The sequence below is a fragment of the Macrobrachium nipponense genome, chromosome 13 (genome assembly GCF_015104395.2).
Source record: "Macrobrachium nipponense isolate FS-2020 chromosome 13, ASM1510439v2, whole genome shotgun sequence".
NCBI lineage: Eukaryota > Metazoa > Arthropoda > Malacostraca > Decapoda > Palaemonidae > Macrobrachium > Macrobrachium nipponense.
In genome coordinates this window covers 89,279,368-89,304,172 of record NC_087206.1, presented here as the reverse complement: position 1 = coordinate 89,304,172, position 24,805 = coordinate 89,279,368, and the positions used below count along the sequence as shown (strand labels likewise).

The following is a 24,805-nucleotide window of genomic DNA, read 5'->3' as shown; positions in this document are numbered from 1 at the left end:
AGTTTTTTTTTCCTGCTGGGATAGTCTGCATTTTGGTGTGAAGTAGGTTCTTTCAGGCCAGAGATTAGCCAGTAGTCCCCCAACTACTGACCTTTCGCCAGCCTTTAGTTTCAAATAGGTGGTCCTAGTCTTCTTTTCCTGCTGGGATAGTCTGCATTTGGTGTGAAGTAGGTTCTTTCAGGCCAGAGATTAGTCAGTAGCCTAGTCCCACAACTACTGACCTCTCACCAGCCTTCAGTCTCAAATAGGTGGGGCCTAGTCTTCTTTTCCTGCTGGGATAGTCTGCATTTGGTGTGAAGTAGGTTCTTTCAGGCCAGAGATTAGCCAGTAGTCCCCCAACTACTGACCTTTCGCCAGCCTTCAGTTTCAAATAGGTGGTCCTAGTTTTTTCCCTGCTGTGATAGTCTGCATTTGGTGTGAATTAGGTTCTTTCAGGCCAGAGATTAGCCAGTAGTCCCCAACTACTGACCTTTCGCCAGCCTTCAGTTTCAAATAGGTGGTCCTAGTCTTCTTTTCCTGCTGGGATAGTCTGCATTTGGTGTGAAGTAGGTTCTTTCAGGCCAGAGATTAGCCAGTAGTCCCCCAACTACTGACCTTTCGCCAGCCTTCAGTTTCAAATAGGTGGTCCTAGTCTCCTTTTCCTGCTGGGATAGTCTGCATTTGGTGTGAAGTAGGTTCTTTCAGGCAGAGATTAGCAGTAGTCCCCCAACTACTGACCTTTCGCCAGCCTTCAGATTCCAATAGGTAGTCCTAGTCTTCTTTTCCTGTTGGGATAGTCTGCATTTGGTGTGAAGTAGGTTCTTTCAGGCCAGAGATTAGCCAGTAGTCCCAACTACTGACCTTTCGCCAGCCTTCAGATTCCAATAGGTAGTCCTAGTCTTCTTTTCCTGTTGGGATAGTCTGTATTTGGTGTGAAGTAGGTTCTTTCAGGCCAGAGATTAGCCAGTAGTCCCCAACTACTGACCTTTCGCCAGCCTTCAGATTCCAATAGGTAGTCCTAGTCTTCTTTTCCTGTTGGGATAGTCTGCATTTGGTGTGAAGTAGGTTCTTTCAGGCCAGAGATTAGCCAGTAGTCCCCCAACTACTGACCTTTCGTCAGCCTTCAGATTCCAATTGGAAGTTCTAGTCTTCTTTTCCTGTTGGGTAGTCTATTTGGTGTGAAGTAGGTTCTCAGGCCAGAGATTAGCCAGTAGTCCCCCAACACTGACCTTTCGCCAGCCTTCAGATTCCCCATAGGTATTCCCAGCTTCTTTTCCTCTGGGTAGTCTGCATTTTGTGGGAATTAGGTTCTTTCAGGCCAGAGATAGCCAGTATCCCCCAACTACTGACCTTTCGCCAGCCTTCAGATTCCCTAGGTATTCCCAGTCTTCTTTTCCCTGCTGGGATAGGTCCTGCATTTGGGGAATTAGGTTCTTTTAGGCCAGAAGAGACAAGAGGATAGGGCAAGTTAGGTCCCCAACTACTTTGACCTTTCGGCCAGCTTCCCAGATTCCCATAGGTATTCACCAAGTCTTCTTCCGCGGGATAGTCCCTGCCCCCATTTTTGTGGGAATTAGGTTCTTTCAGGCCAGAGATTAGGCCAGTAGTTTCGCCCAACTAATGACTTTTCCGAAGCCTTTCAAGATTCCCATAGGTATGTTCCCAGTCTTCTTTTTCCTGCTGTGGGATAGTCCTTGCATTTTGTGGGAATTAGGTTCTTTCAGGCCAGAGATTAGCCAGTAGTTCGCCCAAACTACTGACCTTTCGCCAAGCCCTTCAAGATTTCCCAGCATTGGTATTCCCAGTCTCTTTTCCTGCTGGGATAGTCTGCATTTTGTGGGAATTAGGTTCTTTCAGGCCAGAGATTAGCCAGTAGTCCCCCAACTACTGACCTTTCGCCAGCCTTCAGATTCCCATAGGTATTCCCAGTCTTCTTTTCCTGCTGGGATAGTCTGCATTTTGTGTGGGGAATTAGGTTCTTTCAGGCCAGAGATTAGCATTAGTCGCCCAACTACTGACCTCCGCCAGCCTTCAGATTCCCATTGGTATTCCCAGTCTTCTTTTCCTGCTGGATAGTCTGCATTTTGTGGGAATTAGGTTCTTTCAGGCCAGAGATTAGCCAGTAGTCGCCCAACTACTGACTTTTCGCCAGCCTTCAGATTCCCATAGGTATTCCCAGTCTTCTTTTCCTGCTGGGATAGTCTGCATTTTGTGGGAATTAGGTTCTTTCAGGCCAGAGATTAGCCAGTAGTCGCCCAACTACTGACCTTTCGCCAGCCTTCAGATTCCCATAGGTATTCCCAGTCTTCTTTTCCTGCTGGGATAGTCTGCTTTTGTGAATTAGGTTCTTTCAGGCCAGTGATTAGCCAGTTGTCCCCCAACTACTGACCTTTCGCCAGCCTTTAGTTTGAAATAGGTGGTCCTAGTCTACTTTTCCTGCTATGATAGTCTGCATTTGGTGTGAAGTAGGTTCGTTCAGGCCAGAGATTACCCAGTAGTCCCCCAACTACTGACCTTTCGCCAGCCTTCAGTTCAATAGGTGGTCCTAGTCTTCTTTTCCTGCTGGATAGTCTGCATTTGGTGTGAAGTAGGTTCTTTCAGGCCAGAGATTAGCCAGTAGCCCACCAACTACTGACCTTTCGCCAGCCTTCAGTTTTTAAATAGGTTGACCTAGTCTTCTTTTCCTGCTGATAGTCTGCATTTGGTGTGAAGTAGGTTCTTTCAGGCCAGAGATTAGCCCAGTAGCCCCCCAACTACTGACCAGCCTCGGCAGCCTTCAATTTTAAATAGGTGGCGGTCCTAGTCTTCTTTTCCTGCTGGGATAGTTTGCATTTGGTGTGAAGTAGGTTCTTCAGCCAGAGATTAGTCAGTAGTCCCCCAACTCTGACCTTTGGCCAGCCTTCAGTTTCAAATATGAGTGCCAATAGGTTTCTTTCCTTTTCCCGTGGGATTTAGTTCGCATTTGGTGTGGAAAGTAAGGTTCTTTCAAGGCCATTGCGATTAGCAGTTAGTTTCCCCAACCTACTAGACCTTTCGGCCAGGCCTTCAGTTTCAAATTTAGGTTAGCCCTAGGTGCTTCTTTTCCCTGCGGGATAGTCTGCATTTGGGTTTGTTGAAGTAGGTTTCCTTTCAAGCCAGAGATTAGTCAGTAAGGTTTTGGCCCCAACCTTACTTGACCTTTCCCGGCCCAAGCCTTTCAAGTTTCAAATAGGTTAGGTTCCTTTAAGTTCCTTCTTTTCCTGCCTTTGGGATTTTTAAAGTCTGCAATTTGGTTTGTTGAAAGAAGGTTTCCTTTCCAGGCCAAAAGGAGATTAGGCCAAGGTTTTAGTTCCCCAATCTACTGACCATTTCCGGCCAGCCTTTCAGTTTCAAATAAGGTGGTTTCCTAGTTTCCTTCTTTTCCCTTTTGCCTTGGGATAGTTTTTCCGCATTTGGTTTTGGTTGAAAGAAAGGTTCTTTCCAGGCCAGAGAATTTTGCCAGTTAGGTTCCCCAACTTGACTGACCCTTGCCAGCCTTCAGGGTTTTCAAAAAATGGTTGGTCCTAGTTTTCCTTTCTTTTCCTGCATTTGGTGGTGAAGAAGTTATCCAGGCAAGAGAAATAGCCAGTGGGAGCCCCCAACCCTTTACCTGACATTTGCCAGGCCTTCAGTTTCAAATTTCCGTTAGTCATAGTCTCCTTTACCTTGCTGATAGTTCTTTTTTGCATTGGTAGTGAAGAGGTTCTTTTCCGGCCAGAGATTAGCCAGTAGTTTTCCCCCAAATACTGACCCTCGGCCAGGCTCCAGTTTTCAAATTTAGGTTGGTGGTTTTCCTAGTTTTCCTTCTTTTCCTGCTTGGGAATTTTTGGCTTGCCATTGGTGTAAGTAGAGGTAGTTTCCTTTCAGGCAGAGATTTAGGCCAGTAGTACCCCCAAACTATGACCTTTCGCAGCCTTCAGTTTCAAATAGGTGGTATAGTGTCTTTTCATGCTGGGATAGTCTGCATTTGGTGTGAAGTAGGTTTCTTTCAGGCCAGAGATTAGCCAGTAGCTCCCCAACTCTGACCTTTCGGCAGCCTTCAGTTATAAATAGGTTGACCTATATCTTCTTTCCTGCTGGGATAGTCTGCATTTGGTGTGAAGTAGGTTCTTTCAGGCCAGAGATTAGCCAGTAGCTCCCCAACTACTGACCTTTCGGCAGCCTTCAGTTTTAAATAGGTGGTCCTAGTCTTCTTTTCCTGCTGGGATAGTCTGCATTTGGTGTGAAGAAGGTTCTTTCAGGCCAGAGATTAGCCAGTAGTCCCCCAACTACTGACCTTTCGCCAGCCTTCAGTTTCAAATAGGTGGTCCTAGTCTTCTTTTCCTGCTGGGAAGTCTGCATTTTGGTGTGAAGTAGGTTTTTTCAGGCCAGAGATTAGCCAGTAGTCCCCCAACTATTGACCTTTCGCCAGCCTTCAGTTTCAAATAGGTGGGCTTAGTCTTCTTTTCCTGCTGGGATAGTCTGCATTTGGTGTGAAGAAGGTCCTTTAAGAACAGAGATTAGACAGTAGTCCCCAAATTACTGACCTTTCGCCAGCCTTCAGTTTCAAATAGGTGGTGCTAGTCTTCTTCCTTTTTTCCATTCTGGGATAGTCTGCATTTGGTGTGAAGTAGGTTCTTTCAGGCCAGAGACCCATTAGACAGTAGTCCCCCAACTACTGACCTTTTGCCAACCTTTAGTTTCAAATAGGAGGTCCTAGTCTTCTTTTCCTGCTGGGATAGTCTGGATTTGTTGTGAAGTAGGTTCTTTCAGGCCAGAGATTAGAAAGTAGTCCTTAACTACTGACCTTTCGCCAGCCTTCAGATTCCAATAGGTGGTCCTCGTCTTCTTTTACTGCTGGGATAGTCTGCATTTGGTGTGAAGTAATTTCTTTCAGGCCAGAGTTTAGCCAGTAGCCCCCAACTACTGACCTTTCGCCAGCCTTCAGTTTCAAATAGGTGGTCCTAGTCTTCTTTTCCTGCTGGGATAGTCTGCATTTGGTGTGAAGTAGGTTCTTTCAGGCCAGAGATTAGCCAGTAGCCCCCCAACTACTGACCTTTCGCCAGCCTTCAGTTTCAAATAGGTGGTCCTAGTCTTCTTTTCCTGCTGGGATAGTCTGCATTTGGTGTGAAGTAGGTTCTTTCAGGCCAGAGATTAGCCAGTAGTCCCCCAACTACTGACCTTTCGCCAGCCTTCAGTTTCAAATAGGTGGTCCTAGTCTTCTTTTCCTGCTGGGATAGTCTGCATTTGGTGTGAAGTAGGTTCTTTCAGGCCAGAGATTAGCCAGTAGTCCCCCAACTACTGACCTTTCGCCAGCCTTCAGTTTCAAATAGGTGGTCCTAGTCTTCTTTTCCTGCTGGGATAGTCTGCATTTGGTGTGAAGTAGGTTCTTTCAGGCCAGAGATTAGCCAGTAGCCCCAACTACTGACCTTTCGCCAGCCTTCAGTTTCAAATAGGTGGTCCTAGTCTTCTTTTCCTGCTGGGATGGTCTGCATTTGGTGTGAAGTAGTTTATTTCAGGCCAGAGATTAGCCAGTAGTCCCCAACTACTGACCATTCGCCAGCCTTCAGATTCCAATAGGTAGTCCTAGTCTTCTTTTCCTGCTGGGATAGTCTGCATTTGGTGTGAAGTAGGTTCTTTCAGGCAGAGATTAGCCAGTAGCCCCCCAACTACTGACCTTTTGCCAGCCTTCAGTTTCAAATAGGTGGTCCTAGTCTTCTTTTCCTGCTGGGATAGTCTGCATTTGGTGTGAAGTAGGTTCTTTCAGGCCAGAGATTAGCCAGTAGCCCCCCAACTACTGACCTTTCGCCAGCCTTCAGTTTCAAATAGGTGGTCCTAGTCTTCTTTTCCTGCTGGGATAGTCTGCATTTGGTGTGAAGAAGTTTCTTTCAGGTCAGAGATTAGCCAGTAGTCCCCAACTACTGACCTTTCGCCAGCCTTCAGATTCCAATAGGTAGTCCTAGTCTTCTTTTCCTGCTGGGATAGTCTGCATTTGGTGTGAAGTAGGTTCTTTCAGGCCAGAGATTAGCCAGTAGTCCCCCAACTACTGACCTTTTGCCAGCCTTCAGTTTCAAATAGGTGGTCCTAGTCTTCTTTTCCTGCTGGGATAGTCTGCATTTGGTGTGAAGTAGGTTCTTTCAGGCCAGAGATTAGCTAGTAGCCCCCCAACTACTGACCTTTCGCCAGCCTTCAGTTTCAAATAGGTGGTCCTAGTCTTCTTTTCCTGCTGGGATGGTCTGCATTTGGTGTGAAGTAGTTTCTTTCAGGCCAGAGATTAGCCAGTAGTCCCCCAACTACTGACCATTCGCCAGCCTTCAAATTCCAATCGGTAGTCCTAGTCTTCTTTTCCTGCTGGGATAGTCTGCATTTGGTGTGAAGTAGATTCTTTCAGGCAGAGATTAGCCAGTAGTCCCCCAACTACTGACCTTTCGCCAGCCTTCAGTTTCAAATAGGTGGTCCTAGTCTTCTTTTCCTGCTGGGATAGTCTGCATTTGGTGTGAAGTAGGTTCTTTCAGGTCAGAGATTAGCCAGTAGCCCCCCCAAACTACCTGACCTTTCGCAGCCTTCAGTTTCAAATAGGTGGGGTCCTAGTCTTCTTTTCCCTGTGGGATGGTCTGCATTTGGTGTGAAGTAGTTTATTTCAGGCCCAGAGATTAGCCAGTAGTCCCCCAACTACTGACCATTCGCCAGCCTTCAGATTTCCAATCGGTAGTCCTTAGTCTTCTTTCCTGCTGGGATAGTCTGCATTTGGTGTGAAGTAGGTTCTTTCAGGCCCAGAGATTAGCCAGTAGCCCCCCAAACTACTGACCTTTCGCCAGCCTTCAGTTTCAAAATAGGTGTTCATAGTCTTCTTTTCCTACTGGGATAGTCTGCATTTTGTGTGAAGTAGGTTCTTTCAGGCCAGAGATTAGCCAGTAGCCCCCAACTACTGACCTTTCGCCAGCCTTCAGTTTCAAATAGGTGGGTCCTGCTTCTTTTTCCTGCTGGGATGGTCTGCTTTTGGTGTGAAGTAGTTTCTTTCAGGCCAGAGATTAGCCAGTAGTCCCCCAACACTGACCATGCCCATTCGCCAGCCTTCAGATTCAATCGTAGTCCCTAGTATTCTTTTCCTGCTGGGATAGTCTGCATTTGGTGTGAAGTAGATTTCTTTCAGGCCCAGAGGATTTAGCCCAGCAGCCCCCCAACTACTGATCTTTCGCCAGCCTTCAGTTTCAAATAGGTGGTCCTAGTCTTCTTTTCCTGCTGGGATAGTCTGCATTTGGTGTGAAGTAGGTTCTTTCAGGCCAGAGATTAGCCAGTAGCCCCCCAACTACTGACCTTTCGCCAGCCTTCAGTTTCAAATAGGTGGTCCTAGTCTTCTTTTCCTGCTGGGATAGTCTGCATTTGGTGTGAAGTAGGTTCTTTCAGGCCAGAGATTAGCTAGTAACCCCCCAACTACTGACCTTTCGCCAGCCTTCAGTTTCAAATAGGTGGTCCTAGTCTTCTTTTCCTGCTGGGATAGTCTGCATTTTGTGTGAAGTAGGTTCTTTCAGGCCAGAGATTAGCCAGTAGTCCCCCAACTACTGACATTTCGCCAGCCTTCAGATTCCAATCGGTAGTCCTAGTCTTCTTTTCCTGCTAGTATAGTTTGCATTTGGTGTGAAGAAGGTTCTTTCAGGCCAGAGATTAGCCAGTAGTCCCCCAACTACTGACCTTTTTTCGCCAGCCTTCAGATTCCAGTAGGTAGTCCTAGTCTCTTTCCTGCTGGGATAGTTTGCATTTGGTGTGAAGAAGCTTCTTTCAGGCCAGAGATTAGCCAGTAGTCCCCCAATTACTGACCTTTTGCCAGCCTTTAGTTTCAAATAGGTGGTCCTAGTCTTCTTTTCCTGCTGGGATAGTCTGCATTTGGTGTGAAGTAGGTTCTTTCAGGCCAGAGGAGACAAAATCCAGTTTTTTATTTCCATTGGTCGGTTAACTGCACCTGTAATGAAAGAGAGAGAAAAAAGATAAAAATATTAGATGAATATGGTTGTGAGGAAAGAGAGAGCGAGGTTAGGAAGTAATGAACAAGAAGATTTCAAGCACTCCAACAAGCATTCATTCCATCTTCCATCCCGCATCTATACACATTCTTTCATCATACATCCATTCACATTCAAAAACACACACAATTGAGCGCGCTCAAAGTCAGACATCCTACGCAATCATTCTCTCTTTGTTACTCACTCTTTCCTTGTCCCCAACTTTCAGTCTCCTTAAGGTTAGTTTCTGAATAATACGGATTCTTCTTGTGAGACTCTGGAGTCTTCACTGACTTGGAGGAGGAAGGGGATCATTTCTGGCTCCGAAGAAGAAGCAAAGTAGCGCTTCCGTAAAGAAATTGATGAAATGGAACTAGGATTTCAAGCCCTTCTAATCCTTACGGTACCCAACAATAAGAGAGAAAATTCCAAAGCAGAAAAGTCCTCGTTGAGTCCTAGAGAACGAGGAAGGAAATTGGAAAATTTTGCAGCTGGAGCCGAAGGACGAAAAACTGAGGAGGAGGCTCCAAATCTCTCACTTAATGAAGACAGACGAAAATTCTTTATGAGAGATGTGCTTCCGTGGTGTGGGTTTCGGTAAATTTGATAAAACTAACGAAGTAGGCATTTATCAACTGAAATTAAAATATAAATGAAAACAGGATAATCCTAAACACAACAACTTGCTGAAAAAAGACCAATATTGAATTTTATATGATTATTATATGATTATAATAAAAATGAACATGGTCAATTGTAATCTCTGAAACAAGATATATTTTAATTGACGGGAATGAATTCAATATGCCTTATATAAACAAAAAAGAATGATATAAAGGGTTTTTGTTCTGGCAAAGTAAGAAATTCATTGTCTCATAAAGAAGTTTGTGAAAAAGAAAATGAATGTTATTTTATTTTACGGTCAGTTTGAAAATTACCGATAAAAAATAGGAGGGAATGTAGCTAAATTGTCTTGAACTTTTATTCGGGTTGCTTTTGTTAGGGAGCTGAAGACCTTCACACCGTAACGAAAGTCATTCCTTAGATGCATAAGTAATTAACGAACCCCAAACGAAAATGAAAATATTTCCTTCCTTAACAGACTCTACCCGCTAGCCTTTGAAATAATGATATGATAATAATTGTGTGTGAGAGAGAGAGAGAGAGAGACTTGATAACATACTATACTCTGTTTTTTTCCATCTGTCCATCTGCCTGTGGTGGTCGCGCATGGTAATGCTGCGTCCCGGGCTTTAAATAGTTATGCCATGTGTACGTTTTTTTTTTTTTTAGCTGATAGGCAAGATGGGTGGGTGAAAGGAGAGTGAGGGCAGTTAGCTAGCTAACCATGGTAGGGAATAGTTTAGAAAGTTAAGTACGTATTAGTAATATTAATGTCAATTGTGGCTTATCCACAATTTTATTTGGGAAAGGGTACAATTTTTCTAACTAATATTAACATACTACGATAATGATTTTACATGGTGAATTGTACAGATTACATATTTTGTATTCTTTACCTAATAGTATGATCATATTTAACAAACGTTCCAATCTTCTAATTTTAACCTTAATGTTAACTTATCATAATGATTTTGCATTATATCTACATAGTAAATTCTACATATTACTTTTCCACAGGACATTTCTTAATGGTTTAAAGGTTGAGCTTCATCGCGATGAATGTATGAAGATCCTCTTCTCCACCATCTGTGGTCTGTGTTCTTTGGGTCGTTTCTCTTTTCTTCTGCGTCCGATTCTTCTTTTAATCCACTATAGTATTGAACTAGTTTACTCCATATGTTGGTTGCCAGTTTGTATAATCTCTGATTAATTGGTTCTACTTTGTATTTTTTTTTTAATTTATTCTATATTCAGATCGTCATCTTCATGATTGTTTCTCACTGCGGAGCTTAGCTCTCATTTTGGAATATTTATAATACACTTATATCAGAAGCCGATGCCAAACACATGGGTATTGGTGTTTGTTTTACATATCGTTAAAACGCGTTTATGCTTAGAGCAAACCGATGAGTACTGTGGTGAGAGAGAAAAAGGATAAATTTCACGATTTTTTTTTTTTGGTACCTAAATGAAATAGGAAGTGGCTAATTTTTTTTTTTTTTTATAGAATAAAGTCATATTTGGACAAAGATGATATCAGCTGTTATATCAGAGGCCAAATCTAACGGTAATTTTTAACCTATTTTCTATGCATGAAAATCTACCAATATATCACAAATCCTATAGAAAACAGGAATATATAGAGATATGCACTCACCTTTCGGGAATGTAAACAAAATGGCCACAATCCACAATTTGCTATGGTGAACATATTGCTCTTTTTTTTTATTTAATAATGTATGAGGGTGTATAGCCATTATTGCTGTTAGGCAGCTTTGTCATAAGATAATTCTCAGAAATGTTATTCTCTCTCTCTCTCCCTCTCTCTCTCTCTCTCTCTCTCTCTCTCTCTCTCTCTCTCTCTCTTCATACAGTGTGCCAATGGTTTATTGACCTAAGCTGATGTAATCTGTCACCAGATAAGGCAAAGACCCACTATTCCCTTCCCCTTTCACGCCCCCTCTCTCTCTAGTCATTTCAAGGTCATCTGCTTCACCTTTCACACACTCTATGTTTTTGCCATAGAGGTGTCAGCAACCTCTGAATTATCATCAACATCACTTTCTAATTCCATTAGAAGTAAGTTGATGACATCCATGCCCAGAGAATACTGCCTGCTGGCCATTGTTGATAAGAACTGCAACAAAATTGAACCAAATGGCAATATAGGGCATCTCAGCCACAACCAATGGCATGCATATGGTACAAACACCATCCACCAACAATTTCCAACAACACAAAACATTACCAGTATCAGCAGTGATAGACAGGAAATCACCACTTAATAACTTTGCCTTTCAATTCCCCACACGTTAAAGGTGTGTGAGGGTCAAGCTCGACCCAAGCAATTCTCAGAAAAGGGGGAAGGACAAAGTCAAGGCAAGCGCAGGTTCTGACATGATTGTATTGTGTGTTCTGCTATCCTCTTGCAGATCGATCACACCCAGATTTGAGATAGATGATGATTTATGGGAAAAAAAACATGTTTTTTTAAACTCTCCTTAGGTCGTACGTGACCTTTCGCACCTATTCATGGTTAAAACCTTTCTACTCCCAATTTCTCTTTCAGCTCTGAATGAGCTTATCATAGGTGTCAGCCCTCGACCTTTAGCCTAAATTTTCATGTTCAATTCTATATCAACACATTATGAAACAACCATGAAAAGTTGGTGATTGCTATATTATTGTTAAGCAAAAAAAAATAAATAAAAAACTACTGTCTTTAACATTCTAGGTGGACACACAGCAGACTTTTTATACGTGTATTCGAAATGTTTATTTAGTGTCTAACTGGATGACACAGTGTCAGCAACTGGACACAGTGCAAGTAACTGTATGCAATGTTGGTAACTGGACAGTGTCGGCAAGTGTACAGTTTCAGTAACTGGAGACAGTGTCAGTAATTGGACATGGTGTCAGCAACTGGACACAATAACTGGATAGATAACTGGACACAGCGTAAGTAACTGGACATAGCATCAGTAACTGAACACAGTTTCAGTAAATGGAGATTGTCTAGACACAGTGTTAGTAACTGGACACAGTATCAGTCACTGAACACAGTGCCACACAACTAGACAGTGTTAGTAATTGGATAGAGCATCAGTCACTGGACACAGTGTCAGTAACTGAACACAGTGTCATGTAACTAGACACAGTTTTAGTAACTGGATACAATGCCAGTAACAAGACAAAGTGACAGTAACTGAACACAGTTTCATGTAACTAAACATAGTGTTAGTAACTGGACACAGTGCCAGTTACAAGACACACAGTGTCAGTAACTAAACACAGTGTCGTGTAAATTCATTTCATCATACCCAAGACCTCTACTTCTGAGTTTTCAAATCTCGTGTTTTATTTATCTATTTATTTATTTTCTTATCCAGGTTGATGAGAATGATGGAGGGCGGTCTCATTATCAAGTGGGACAACGACATATTTTGGAAGCTGACGCAGTCGTCGCCGAGAAGCACCGACGGAGAGAACCAATCCAGTACTTCGGCAATTACTCTCAAACATCTTCAGGTAGGATTCGCCTCATGATCATCTGATCTGCAGACTCACCTTCATTACCATTATATCTCTAGGTGATTTGAGTTGCCTGGAGTTGAACATCAGTATCATCATCATTATCATAATCGTCATTAATTCTATAGATTTGTATTGTAGAGTATATATTCTTGGGGGCTCTGATGACTCAGATTGTTGAAATGCGTTCAGTCAAAAATTCCTGGTCGGGTTTCTTCGTATTCATTCTGTAAATTCAGCTGTGTGATAGCAACAAATGTAGCCGTATTGTAAGAACAAATTGAGCCCTGGTGTAGCAACAAATTTAGCAGTGTTTTAGCAACAAATTTAGCACTAGTGTAGCGACAAATTTAGCAGTGTTTTAGCAACAAATTTAGCAGTATTGTAAGAACAAATTTAGCACTGGTGTAGCAACAAATGTTGCACTGATGTAGCTACAAATTTAGTAGTGTCTTACTTACAAATTTAGCAGTGTTTTAGTAATAAATTTAGTAGTGTTATAAAAAAATTCAGAAATACTGTAACAACAAATAAAACGGTGTTGTAGCAACAAATATAGCAGTGATATAGTAACAAATTTAATAGCATTGTTACTACAAATTTAGCAGCGTTGTAGCAACAAATGTAGCGATGTTGTAGCAACAAATTTAGCAGTATATACAATAACGACAAATTTAGTAGTATAGTAGCAACAAATCAAGCAGAATTGCAGCAAGAAATATAGCAGTGGCGTAGCAACAAATTTAGCACCATATTAACAAATAATTTACCATTGTAATAGCAACAAATTTAGCAGTGTTGTTGCTGCGATATCTTAAACACGGAACATATTCATATAAGCCGCATTCTGAAGAATAAGGGATGAGAACACTTTGATTGTGAAAACAACAAGGAAACGTTGTGTTAGAGCATAGAAGCAATCCTGAAAGGACCTATTATATCAATTTTGATCAACGAATCCCTGAGAATCTCCTCCACTTGGTCGCGAGCATAACTTTTGGTGTTAAGAAATTCGATCACTATGGCTCCCATGAAGAATGTGAGCTTTCTGTCATATATATACGTTAAGATTTTCTTCGTTGTCCACTCACACTAAAATTTGATTGTGAGATTCGACTTATATCCAAGAGGAATTTCCTGATTGTCATTCATCTGAATGGTGACCAGGTCAAACCTGGTCTAACTTTGCTGGTCGCACGACCTGTGGCATATTAATTATCTATGTTCATCTACAATTAGATGCTCGTTGTTCAGCTTTCTGGAGGCGGAGTGTCTAATTGACCTAGGTTATCTCGGTTGAGTTAGAGTAAGAGGAACTTATAATATTATCATTATTCAGAAGGTGAACCCTATTCATAGGGAACTTCCAACGAACATGGTGTTCATTTGAAAGAAATGACTGAAGGTGATAGGATATACAGCAAAAAAGAGATCAGTTATTAGGAAAAGAAGATATTCAACTAAATCCATAAATAAACAGATAAAACTGTAAGTAAATTATTAATATACATGGAGAATAGTTTATGGTTAGAAATGCGTTGCATCTTGGCTTGAATTTTGAGGTTTTGATTCCAAAACATCCTCCGGGAGGGAAAAAGGACCTCTGGGACTGAGAAGTCAAGAAGTAATTTGGATGGAATATAGTTTTTTGGGCAAAGGCCAAGCACTGGGACCTATGAGGTCATTCAGCGCTGGAAAGGAAATCGAGAGTAGGAAGGTTTGAAAGATGACATAAGAGGAAAGCCTCGCAGTTACAATATGAAGTAATTGCTGATAGAGGGTGGATAGCAAGATGAATGAAAGATAATACGAACTGAGGTACAGAAAAGGGAACGAAAAGGGCTGCATCTAGCGGCCGAGGGCGAGCTGCAAAGAACTTTTAGTAATGTCTACAGCGCACCCCGTGTGGTACACTGACGGCACTAACCCCCTTAGGGGAGAAGTAATTAGGCGATAGATACCTTTTTGAGGTTCTCTTGTCTTGACGTCAGTGTCGTTGCTTCTGGTGGTTGTGACGACAGAAAAATTGCAGCCAATCCGTCTGTCAGTCTATTTCGTTTGAAGCTGGAGAGAGAGAGAGAGAGAGAGAGAGAGAGAGAGAGAGAGAGAGAGAGAGAGAGAGAATGTCTAGCTGTGATGTAACTTAATCAGCTAAATATATCAAAGACATGTGCGTATGCATGAACTTTTAAAGTCATGTTTCAAATTCAGTTCTTATATATAACATAAAGAAGTTTGGTGTTGTAATAAGAATTATATAATATATATATATATATATATATATATATATATATATATATATATATGTATATATATATATATATATATATAATATATATATATATATATATATATATATATATATCAGCAAAAGCCACAGGGAAAATTTTTAAAAAAGAAAAGACAGAGTGCCAAGTACTTTCGTGTATTTAACACATCTTCGGGGCACAAAGTAATACAAAACGTAAAAACTAGCGAGCAAGAAAGCTCTCACAAAAGCAAAGTGGAAAAGAATTATGATATATGTATGTACAATAAGGCCATTGCAAACAGAAACAGCATTCGTCTAGATTACCCAACCATTTAACACCCCAACAAGTCAAAAGAGAGAGTAATTGCCCAATGACCCAATTACTTACAGAAGAGAAAAACACTGACTATGTCAACCAGTTTATAAAACAACTAAATTCACAATTATGAATAGTAACAATAAAAACAACGCTAACAACATACCTAAAACACCAATAACAGAATGAACAGAACTGTCAATATGAAATACATAAAAGGAATTTGACTAGTATAAAAACGTAAAGGATAATGTTAAAACTCACAAGAAATGCATAAGGAGGAACTTGACAAGTACACCAAATTAAAGGATAATGTTAAAACTCTTCACTATTTTATCTATGATAAGATTGTCTAATTTGTACATACCAGGGCTCAAATTTAAAAGTTTTCCAGAATACGTCTTTATAAAGGCAGATTCAATTATATTCCTACTAATATAATCGTTACAAAATAAAATCTCTTTTGCCTCTGTCCAATCCATTACATGGTTAAGATTACTAAGGTGAATAAAAAGGGCACTAGAAGTCTGTCCTGTTCTAACCAAATATTTATGTTGATTTAATCAAATAGACAAATCTTTCCCAGTTTGGCCGAAATATTTCTTATCACAACTCTTACAAGGAATTGTATAAAGGCAGCAGGTAGATGAAAATGGGGAGTTCTTTATCAGTATATTACAAACCGTACTTGAGCTTTTAAAAACTAACTTTACATTAAAAAATCGAAGTACCTTAGGCAAATCATAAAAGTTCCTGTGGTATGGTAAAACCAACATATTATGGCATGAAAAAGGTTCTCTAACCCTATTTGAATAAAAAGTACCCTTGGCCATTTTTAATGCCTTGTCCATAAAAAACATTGGATATTGAAGTTTTACACCTATGTCACATATTTTTCCTATTTCTTCATCTAAAAACTCAGAACTGCATATTCTTAAGGCCCTCAAAATTGAAGAAAAAATTGATAATTTTACTTTACTATGATGCTCAGAGTAATAATGAACATAGGAACATATATTTGTGGGCTTGCGGTATACATTAAATTTGAAACTACGGATTTGTCTGTAAACTTGCACATCTAAAAATGGTAACATTGACTCTCTTTCTTCCTCCACTGTAAATTTAATTGAGGGAACCAGATCATTCAGTTTATCTAAAAATTATCCTATGTTTGCATTTACAGGCCATACACAAAAAATATCATCCACATAACGATACCATACAGTTAAATATATATATATATATATATATATATATATATATATATATATATATATATATATATATATATATAATTATAGATATTAACTTCTACTAGATTAAAAACGAAAGCTCTCTGGTCTTGAACGTTCTTATCTGCTAAATTTTCTTCGGAGTAATTTGATGGATGATACGATAAAAAAAAAAAAGATTTAAAGAAGATTCAAGAATATCTCATTCTGATACTCCGGATGCGGGTTCAAATGATGCCACGGACATCAAAATGACTTCATATTCTTTCATTTGGATCCAAGGCTTTGTAGTGAGAAGCGTATCTGAAAAGTGTGAAGAATTCGACAAATGAAGAGGGTACTGCGGTTATTACAATTACACCTAATAATATATTTATACCAGTGTCTTTATGCATGGTCATATCTTCCCTTCTTGGATAGGGTCACGAGAAGCTTAATTATGTATTTTGATAGTTTGGTAGCGCTTTTTTCTGATTATTATTGTTTTTGGTACAATACCGGTTGGTGAGAAATCTGAGTGGCCATTTAAAAGTTCCTGCTGTAACTCAGGTAGTTAAGGGCACCTTTGAAGCTTATTTTTACGAGGTTTATTCTAAAAAATTTTTTTATGATGACTAGAAAAGGGTATTTACTATATGATGTGATATATATATATATATATATATATATATATATATATATATATATATATATATATATATATATATATATATATATATATATATATATATATACAGAAATTCAATTAATTATATATATATATATAATATATATATATATATATATATATGTATATATATATATATATATATATATATTAATTGAATTTCTGTTACATGCACCGTGACATTTTTTGTATTTATAAACATTAACCAACATATGTCTCTTAATATCAAATTCACTCAACCTGGGGGAAAACTCAGCTTGTCACTAATAAATATACGATATATATATATGATATATGATATATAATATATGATATATATATAGATATATATATATGATATATATATTATATATATATATATAATATATATATATATTGATATATATATATATATTCTTTTATTTCAGGGCGCATTTCTTGTGGTAGTATTTGGGTATGTCATAGCAGCTCTGGTACTGGCCCTGGAAAACGCAGCCGTCCTAATCAAGGGAAAATTGTGCTAATAGTTGAAGCAGATTTTGGGAAAACTGGAAAGTAGGACTGGAGGTCATTCTTCGTCACCTGAGTCATGGAAATCCTGCAAATGAATCCTGAGGTCTGGATTCCATTTTAGGGTGAGGAAGAGGTCACATATCTGCATTGAACGCAAAATACACTCAGTCAAGTTAGGTTACCTTCAAAGGTATTACTGTACAGAGGTTTTAAGTGACAAAAATGTGTATTTTAAACAATTCTAAATCTCTGAAGTAATACTGATTGTTACGAGCATCAGTTGCTCATGGATGTATTGTTTAAAGTTTGCAATAAAGTTCTGAGACTGTTCTCGCCATACTGAGTTTTACTGAAATATTCCCAAGACGATCCCTTGTAAAAGTTATGTTTAGTCATTTTGTGAGCAAAATAGGTAAGTTTAAGCCGATAAAAAGTACTAAAAATCAAATCATTAGTTGGTTTCATTTGCAAATACGTTGGAATGAGAGGCATTTATTTTTGACGGATATACTGCGACCAAATTGCAATATTTGGCCAAAAATATTACATTTTGGTTCCGAAAAATAAGGTTAAGTACGTAACAGCAGAATGCTACGAGAGGAAGATCACTCGAAGCTCCGTCAAGTTCTCGAACTGTCAGCAACTTTCGAAGCAAACCCAGTCTTCACTCGTTCGCGAGACGACGAGGTTTCAGATTCAGAACAGTAGTTGTCAAAAGGTTGAAAAAGAAGGTTGTAGGAACTTGTAGTTGTGACGTGGCCGTGAGTTCAGTGACGAGGAGGAACCGGAGGAGGATATCACAGAAGAGATCCTTCATCTCGCAACAAGGTCGCCCATATTCGAATTTAATAAGGACCGCCCCATTTCTGAAGGATTATTCGGGACTGACAGCCCACCTGAACAGGTAATACCGCCAATAGCTCTCTTGGTGCTTTGGGTAGGCATGCCAACTGGTGTTCTCATGATTTACGTAAAATGTAACGAGCTTGTGACCTGATGTGTAGTGCCAAGTTATGGCATATGTTACCTGCTAAAGCTGTGGCATAGTTATACAGCTCCATATGTGTTCTGGAAGGCTAACTGGGGTCTTGTTCCTCGACACAAACTTGTGGGACATTCGTCAGTGTGGATGTGGCTTAAGGCCGTTGTTCCTGAAATTCAGGGTATCTCGCATTGCTGCATACCAAGTCAATTTTCTATTTATGACTATTTTTGCTATTATTAAGTCATTAGTAACCCCAAATACTGCATTATACCTACTATGAGATTCAGGGCCTCTGTAACACGGTTTTTTCGCAATAACTTTTTATCTATGCATTTCATAAATATAACGCTTATTCAGAATACATATTATATCAACACATAAATTTTGAGTGTATTCTGCACTACGTAGGTTGAATAAATTTGGTACTTCTAATGTAAAAGTGACCTTTTTTGAAGACGGGCCAACTTACTCAGAGAAAAGGTTTCGAACGCACTCGTTACGTAACTTATGACATCATTTCTTCCCTCTTTCTCGATGGATGATTGGCTATACGTAACGAAGGCTAAACCTCTGGCAACAATGACATACAAATTTAAATACAAGCAAAGCAGTACACCTTTATGAACTCTGGAACCTCCCCACTGATAATTGTCATAATGAACAAACCAACAAAATATGTTAATAAATACAAAAACACTTCGATTATTAGTCTAACTCCCAAAATAAGTTTCCTAAGAAATTACAGTCTACTTTATAGGTCACAATCAGATTGACAAGATGTAGGGAATAGTTGGTAATTACCAAAAACATAGTAGACAAGCTTGATTTGATAACTGCTATATCCAATGTCAAGCAATTTTTATTTATTGGCTATCTACCTATTTACTGAAAAAAAAAATAGCCGGTACCGTATACTGGCTTTAAACCTTCACCAATAATTATCGTCAGAATGGTGACTTCATGAGGCTCCACCCACTTTCGCCTCGTTATAATTCAGGATAACACTGAAGGCTACCATGGGCATTGTTGGATTAGAAAATTTAACTTCTGGCTATAAAAACTAATTTCTCGAGTAGTTGTAAGAAGTGCTAAATGATCCTCAAGGATCCCAGCAGTTGGTCTAAACGTTACTGCTATACTGTTGCGGCACTACTGCTACAGTAGTATTACTACGCTAGCACTGATCTATGTATCGTTCCGCCATTCATAAAGTCTTTGGGTTTCAGAGCCGATGGCATTTCTGTCTGGTGGATGGGCGGGGCAACATTTAGTCAAAATGTGTTTGTTTACCTTGCTTACGTAATGAATGTTTTTCGACTCTTGGCTCGTAGTCATTGGCCATGGCGTCGGCTAGTTCATTTTTACTCTATAAAAATCAAAACTATCGGGTTTAGGTTATTGATAATGCTGACAAAATTTGTGTGTGGTTGTAAAATATACATATGTCAACTTTCAGCTACATCCGATGCTTTGACAAGGAGCAAAGTCCAAAAAACCGTGTTACAGAGACCCTGAATCTCATAGTAGTTTAAAACGAGTGTAAAACACACACACACACACACAAATACTAAGATCATAAAGAGTCTGTTTTGGTTAATACTGTATTGATTGTACCATAGGTGCTTTGTGAGTAAATTCAAATAGTACGTTTTCGTAAGTATATTCGTAATTAGTGAAAAAAGTATAACTGTATAAACAGTTACAGCATAGAGACCAACCTGACCCTTTTCCCAAAACATTTAAGTCAATATTCTGTTTTCAGGGAAGTTTCTTTGATTAGAATTTGCAATATAACAACCTGATTATAATAGATTGGAATGCTGCTGTCATATTGTACCTTGAATGCAACATTGCTGTGTTAAATTTCATATCTCGAGTTTTGCAAACACAATCGTCATTAGTGGTCAAACATTTTGCATTATGCTCAGTTTCAACAAGGTCCATTTTGACTAATTGGTGTATTTTATTGCAATAACTTTGCAATGATTACAACATTGCTTTGTGGTAATTAGTAAAATTTTGATAGTAATAATGGTAATCATTGGTAACCCCAAATACATAATTGTACCCTGTTTGAAGTTGTCTTCTTACCATAACACAATTTAAAGTTGTCTTGTCTCCATAAACAATTTGAAATTGTTTTTTGTCATGTCACCATACAACAATTTGAAGTTGTCTTAGTCTCCATAAAACAGTTTGAAGTTGTATTGTCGCCATAAAACAATTTTTAGTTGTCTTGTCACCATAAAACAATTTGAAGTTGTCTTGTCTCCATAAAAAAATGTCTGTTTTGACGAATTTTGCTTTGATTACTACTTTGCAACTAAATATGTTGTAATTTTGTAATCGTATTCATCAGCAGTCTGAGAAAGAAAGCTTATTTGACACCGGCAAAACTAATAAAACGTAAGCTAGGTTGTTTAGAGAATTTTGCTTTGATCGCAACTGTTCAATTGCAGATGTGGTCCAGCCTACTACAATTTTGCTAACATACTTGTAATGGATATCGATACAAAATACAGAATCATTCGTGGATTTAAGAAGTCTAACGTGCCCTAAAACCTATTAAAGGTTGTGTGTATTTCGGCGAACTTCGCACTCTTAGACCACTGATGCAGCTGAACTGTGACATGGCACCTGCGATATGGCCCACACTGACCTGGTCCCATACATATACTGGGACAAAAATGGCCCGGAACGCATTTATCCCAGTATATGTATACTCCATATCTTTCTTTAATTATATCTTTGTGTCCTGAACCATTCCATACCAATAAACTATGATTTTTATCAAAACTTGATCAACTAAAGGATTTTACCATGCTTTTGATTGATGGAACAATTAATTTGTAAGTCCCAACTTGAAAACATGCATGGTCTGGGCAAACCCACTTTAAGGAACCCAAGTTGACCTCAGGTGAGCAAAAAGCAATTCAAGATCGAAGGCTCAAGTCGTTATTCTTATTTCTTGGCTGGAAAATAATCCATCTTTCGTAGTCGGATACCTACTGTATATTTTGGGATATTGAACTAAATGATCCGCCGGACGCAGTGTTTAGTACAAGAACCTCGGGAATGGACGCAAAAGCATCAACAAGACAGTGAATGTTTCAAATCTCTTGGAATTTCTCGTGATCTCGGTAAATTTCTCAAATGATCCTGTAGGTTTCCTTAATCACTTAAAATTTCCAAAACTATCACTGCAAATTTCTCAAATCATCTCTTTAAAATTTACTTAATCATCCTGTAAATTCCTCAAATTATCTTTGTAAATTTCTCAAAATATCTGTAAATTTCTCAAATTATCTTGTTAAATTTCCCAAATTCTCTAAACTTAACAAATTATCTCTGTGAATTTCCCAAATTATCACTGTAAATTTCCCAAATTAACTCTTAATTTTTCCAAATTATCTCGACAAATTTCCCAAATTATCTCTGTAAATTTCACAGATTATCTGGTTGAATTTGTAAAGCTATTTCGATAAACTTCTCAAATGATCACTGTTAAATTTTTCAAATTATTTTGGTTAAATTTCTCAATTCACCCATGTAAATTACTCCATCTCGGCAAATTTCTTATTTGATCTCAGAAAATTTCTCAAATGATCTTGCTCAACTTTATATTTATCAAGTTATCTTGGTAAATGTATCAAATTATGTCTGTAAAATTCTCATATTACCTCACCCTTTTCTATTTTTTTCAGTCAAAACATTTTCGTTAATAAACTCTCTCCGTGCGTAGGTCTAATGTAAAATTATACCATGGTTTGGGCAGAATTGCGACCCCCTCCCCGCCATTTAAGTAATTTTTAGTTATATGCAATAACGAAAAGTGCAAAGTGCATGGAAAAGGTGGTTGCAATCTTGTGCCCTTTCTGCCTCTTGCTTGGCCCAAGCATGCTCCTTCAAACGAAGTGTTAAATTCGAGAAATAAGTCTTATTTTCATTCAGGATCTTAAACTGCCGCTTCAGCATTATTTATTGGAAGGAAAGTTAATCCTGGCTAATTCAGAAAACTTCTGTTCTTGACTTTGATGCTTCTTGATTTTAGGTAGAGTTGTCATTTAGAAAGGTCACATAATTCCTTAGAGATGGTGTTTGACAAATGGCAAATATATTTCTGCGATATCTTTTCTTGCTCCAAGTTCAGAATGCATTATGGTGCCTACTGTCTTGGCTGTGGGTTCAACTAAACATTGGAAACTGTATTCCAGTCACTTCTATAAATTTTCCACTTCTTTCGTGGCCGACTTGGGAGTGGCACTGTTTATGAAAATGGCTGTGCCCTCAGCGTGATGACCTTATTTAGGGTAGGTAATAGATAGGTGATCTCCCACTCTACTATCCTTCTTTATTGCCTACCTTTAATTTCCACTTCCAAGTTTTCTCTCTAGCTTTTCAGTGAGGTTCTAGTAACAGGGTGCTGCTTTGGCATTATTTGAAACCAGCTGAGCGGTGGGATAAACTGTAAGTCCTTACGTATTGAGATTGATGCAGGTAAAAGATAATGACATGCTAAAAGAGATCAGACCTCACATAAACTTCAGCTATGGGAGAGGGGTCATCTTTGACAAAGACCTGTATGAATTGACGGAACAAATCCTAGAAATAAACCCACCATCATTGTGTAAAGGTAAAAAATATATCTAGTGCAAACTTGATCATTTTGACATTTGAGGACCCACATGTGCCATCCCGTGCCCAGAACCTGTGGATTGTTTTAACTACTTTAGGTTTGGCCACTAAAGTGTAAAAACACTCCAATTTGTATTAATTGCTCAGTCACTGGATTGGGGGTCGGACCCAAAAAACTCTGCTTAAGCAAGATGGATTATGCCTGTCAAATCTATGGATATTCTTGTAAAACTAACTTTAGAAAAATTAGATGTAGTACGTAACTTGGGACTACAGATCTGTTGTACGGGGCACACAGCACTTTCCCTGTAGACGGGGACTTCCCTCCTCTTCCAATCAGCAGGAAAGAACTAAGCTGAGGGTACAGACACGTCCAAATTCGTAACCTCTAACAGCAATCCGAATGATCAGCATGTGAAAGCCCCAATACGTAGATCAGGCAGCAATTAAACACTGACCACCCAAGCCTCTGGAGGTAAGACTAGAAAGAGAAGTAGAGATGGCATATTGACAACACCAATAGCACAGGTTGCATACCCTAAATCTCCACCTTGGTGCAAATCACTTCTTTATATGTGCCCAGTTGTTGGAGGTTCCATAGGGAGGTAGTGCCTCATGCGGTGCGTAGGTATGATTTAAGGTTCTTTGCAGCGTGCCTTCAGCCACTAGCTGCAACTTCCTTTCGTTCCTTTTACTGTACTTCCTTTCATATTCTCTTCCATCTTACTTTTCACCCTATCCTAACAATTGCTTCATGGAACAACTGAAAAGTTTTCTTCCTGTTACCTGGCACACCTTTCCGCTTCAGCGCCAAATGACCTCAAAGGTTCCAGTTCTGGGCTTTTGGCCTCAATTCTTAATTCAGTTCAGTTGTTGGAGGGAAGAAATATATTTCCAATGAAGAAATGAGAAGGGAATTAATTCAGCATTCCCTCCAGCAGCGATGGAGGAGCTTATTTACTGATGGCTCGTAGTCGGAGGTCCAGTTGCTGAATAACCACGGGTTTCGTGCAACGTAAAAACACCATACAAACAAACGAAATAATGAAAGAAAGAATGATTAAAGTTCCATCATATATTCTGACTTGAGTAATCTTTTATCATCACTGAAACGAGCGATTTCCTCCCACCACATAGTACAAGAGGTCCTACAGTAATGGCTGGTTCTCCTGTACTTCCGCTAGTTCATCTGGGTGAGTTTTGTTTGGTACCTGCTCATGTGGGTAGAGATAGGAATGAGAGAACCGATAAGACAGGTCAAAAATCGATAAGATTACATAATCAGGCACTTGTAAACCTCCCATACTCTGAATTTTAGCAAAATTATTCACATCTGTATGTCAGCAGGAAGTGGCTAATTGACTGGGAAAACGTGATTGGTAATAGGACATTCGGCCTTCAGCTAAAGGCCCCCATACACTGAACGATTGTCAGGACGATTGTCGTTATCGACCCACACTCACGCTATTCATACGGTATGAACGATCTCCGCTCAGCAGTCAGCACCGATTTCAGTCTGAACAAAGATTTTGTCTCGAGAAGGCATGGCATCATCTCTAGAAGAGACGCGCGCGATAGCGTTTATATCGGCAGACAAACCCATACATTGAACGACCTGTGTATGGCAGACCTAAGTCGCAAGCCAGCAACCTGGTCGTGAGAGATTCCCGCCAAGATCGTTCAGACACGAAACTCCGCCCACTTTGGCATTCAGACAAGCGCATACACAGTGTTTTTGCGAACGATACAGACAGTCGTTCAGATAATTGTTCAGACAATCGTTCAGTGTATGGGGGCCTTAGGAGATGACAATCGTCAGTACATCCAGATCGGAGGGCTGGCGTTATTTTAACAAGGCTGCGTATTGGACATGCGCATGCTACGCATAGATACTTAATAAATAGTGGGGATAAGAGACAGGGCCCAATGGGCAGTTCATGTCAAGAGGTTTTAACAATAAGGCATTTATTAACAGATGCCCAGTATTTACCCAAGAAAGGAGAAGCATCACGCTCTGTGGCAGGTCCATGATTGAGGTACTTGTTATTGTGATGTTATTAAACTGTAAAGAAAAAGACACGGAATAACTTATCAGA

The 24,805-nt window shown here is 39.5% G+C and overlaps 1 protein-coding gene across 3 annotated transcripts in view; it reads left to right on the top strand.

Moving 5' to 3' along the window:
• Positions 1–17,412, top strand: part of LOC135225510 (glutamate receptor ionotropic, delta-1-like) — an 84,440-nt gene extending 67,028 nt beyond the window's left edge. For 2 of the 3 annotated variants that reach the window (XM_064264796.1, XM_064264797.1), the window contains exons 14-15: positions 11,990–12,128; positions 17,005–17,410. In XM_064264796.1, the coding sequence (XP_064120866.1) occupies positions 11,990–12,128; positions 17,005–17,100 (235 nt within the window). In that variant the 3' untranslated portion in view covers positions 17,101–17,410. Of the gene's footprint in view, positions 1–11,989; positions 12,129–17,004 lie in introns of all 3 variants that reach the window. The other variant, XM_064264798.1, reaches the window with a different exon arrangement.
• Positions 17,413–24,805: the final 7,393 nt, after the last annotated feature.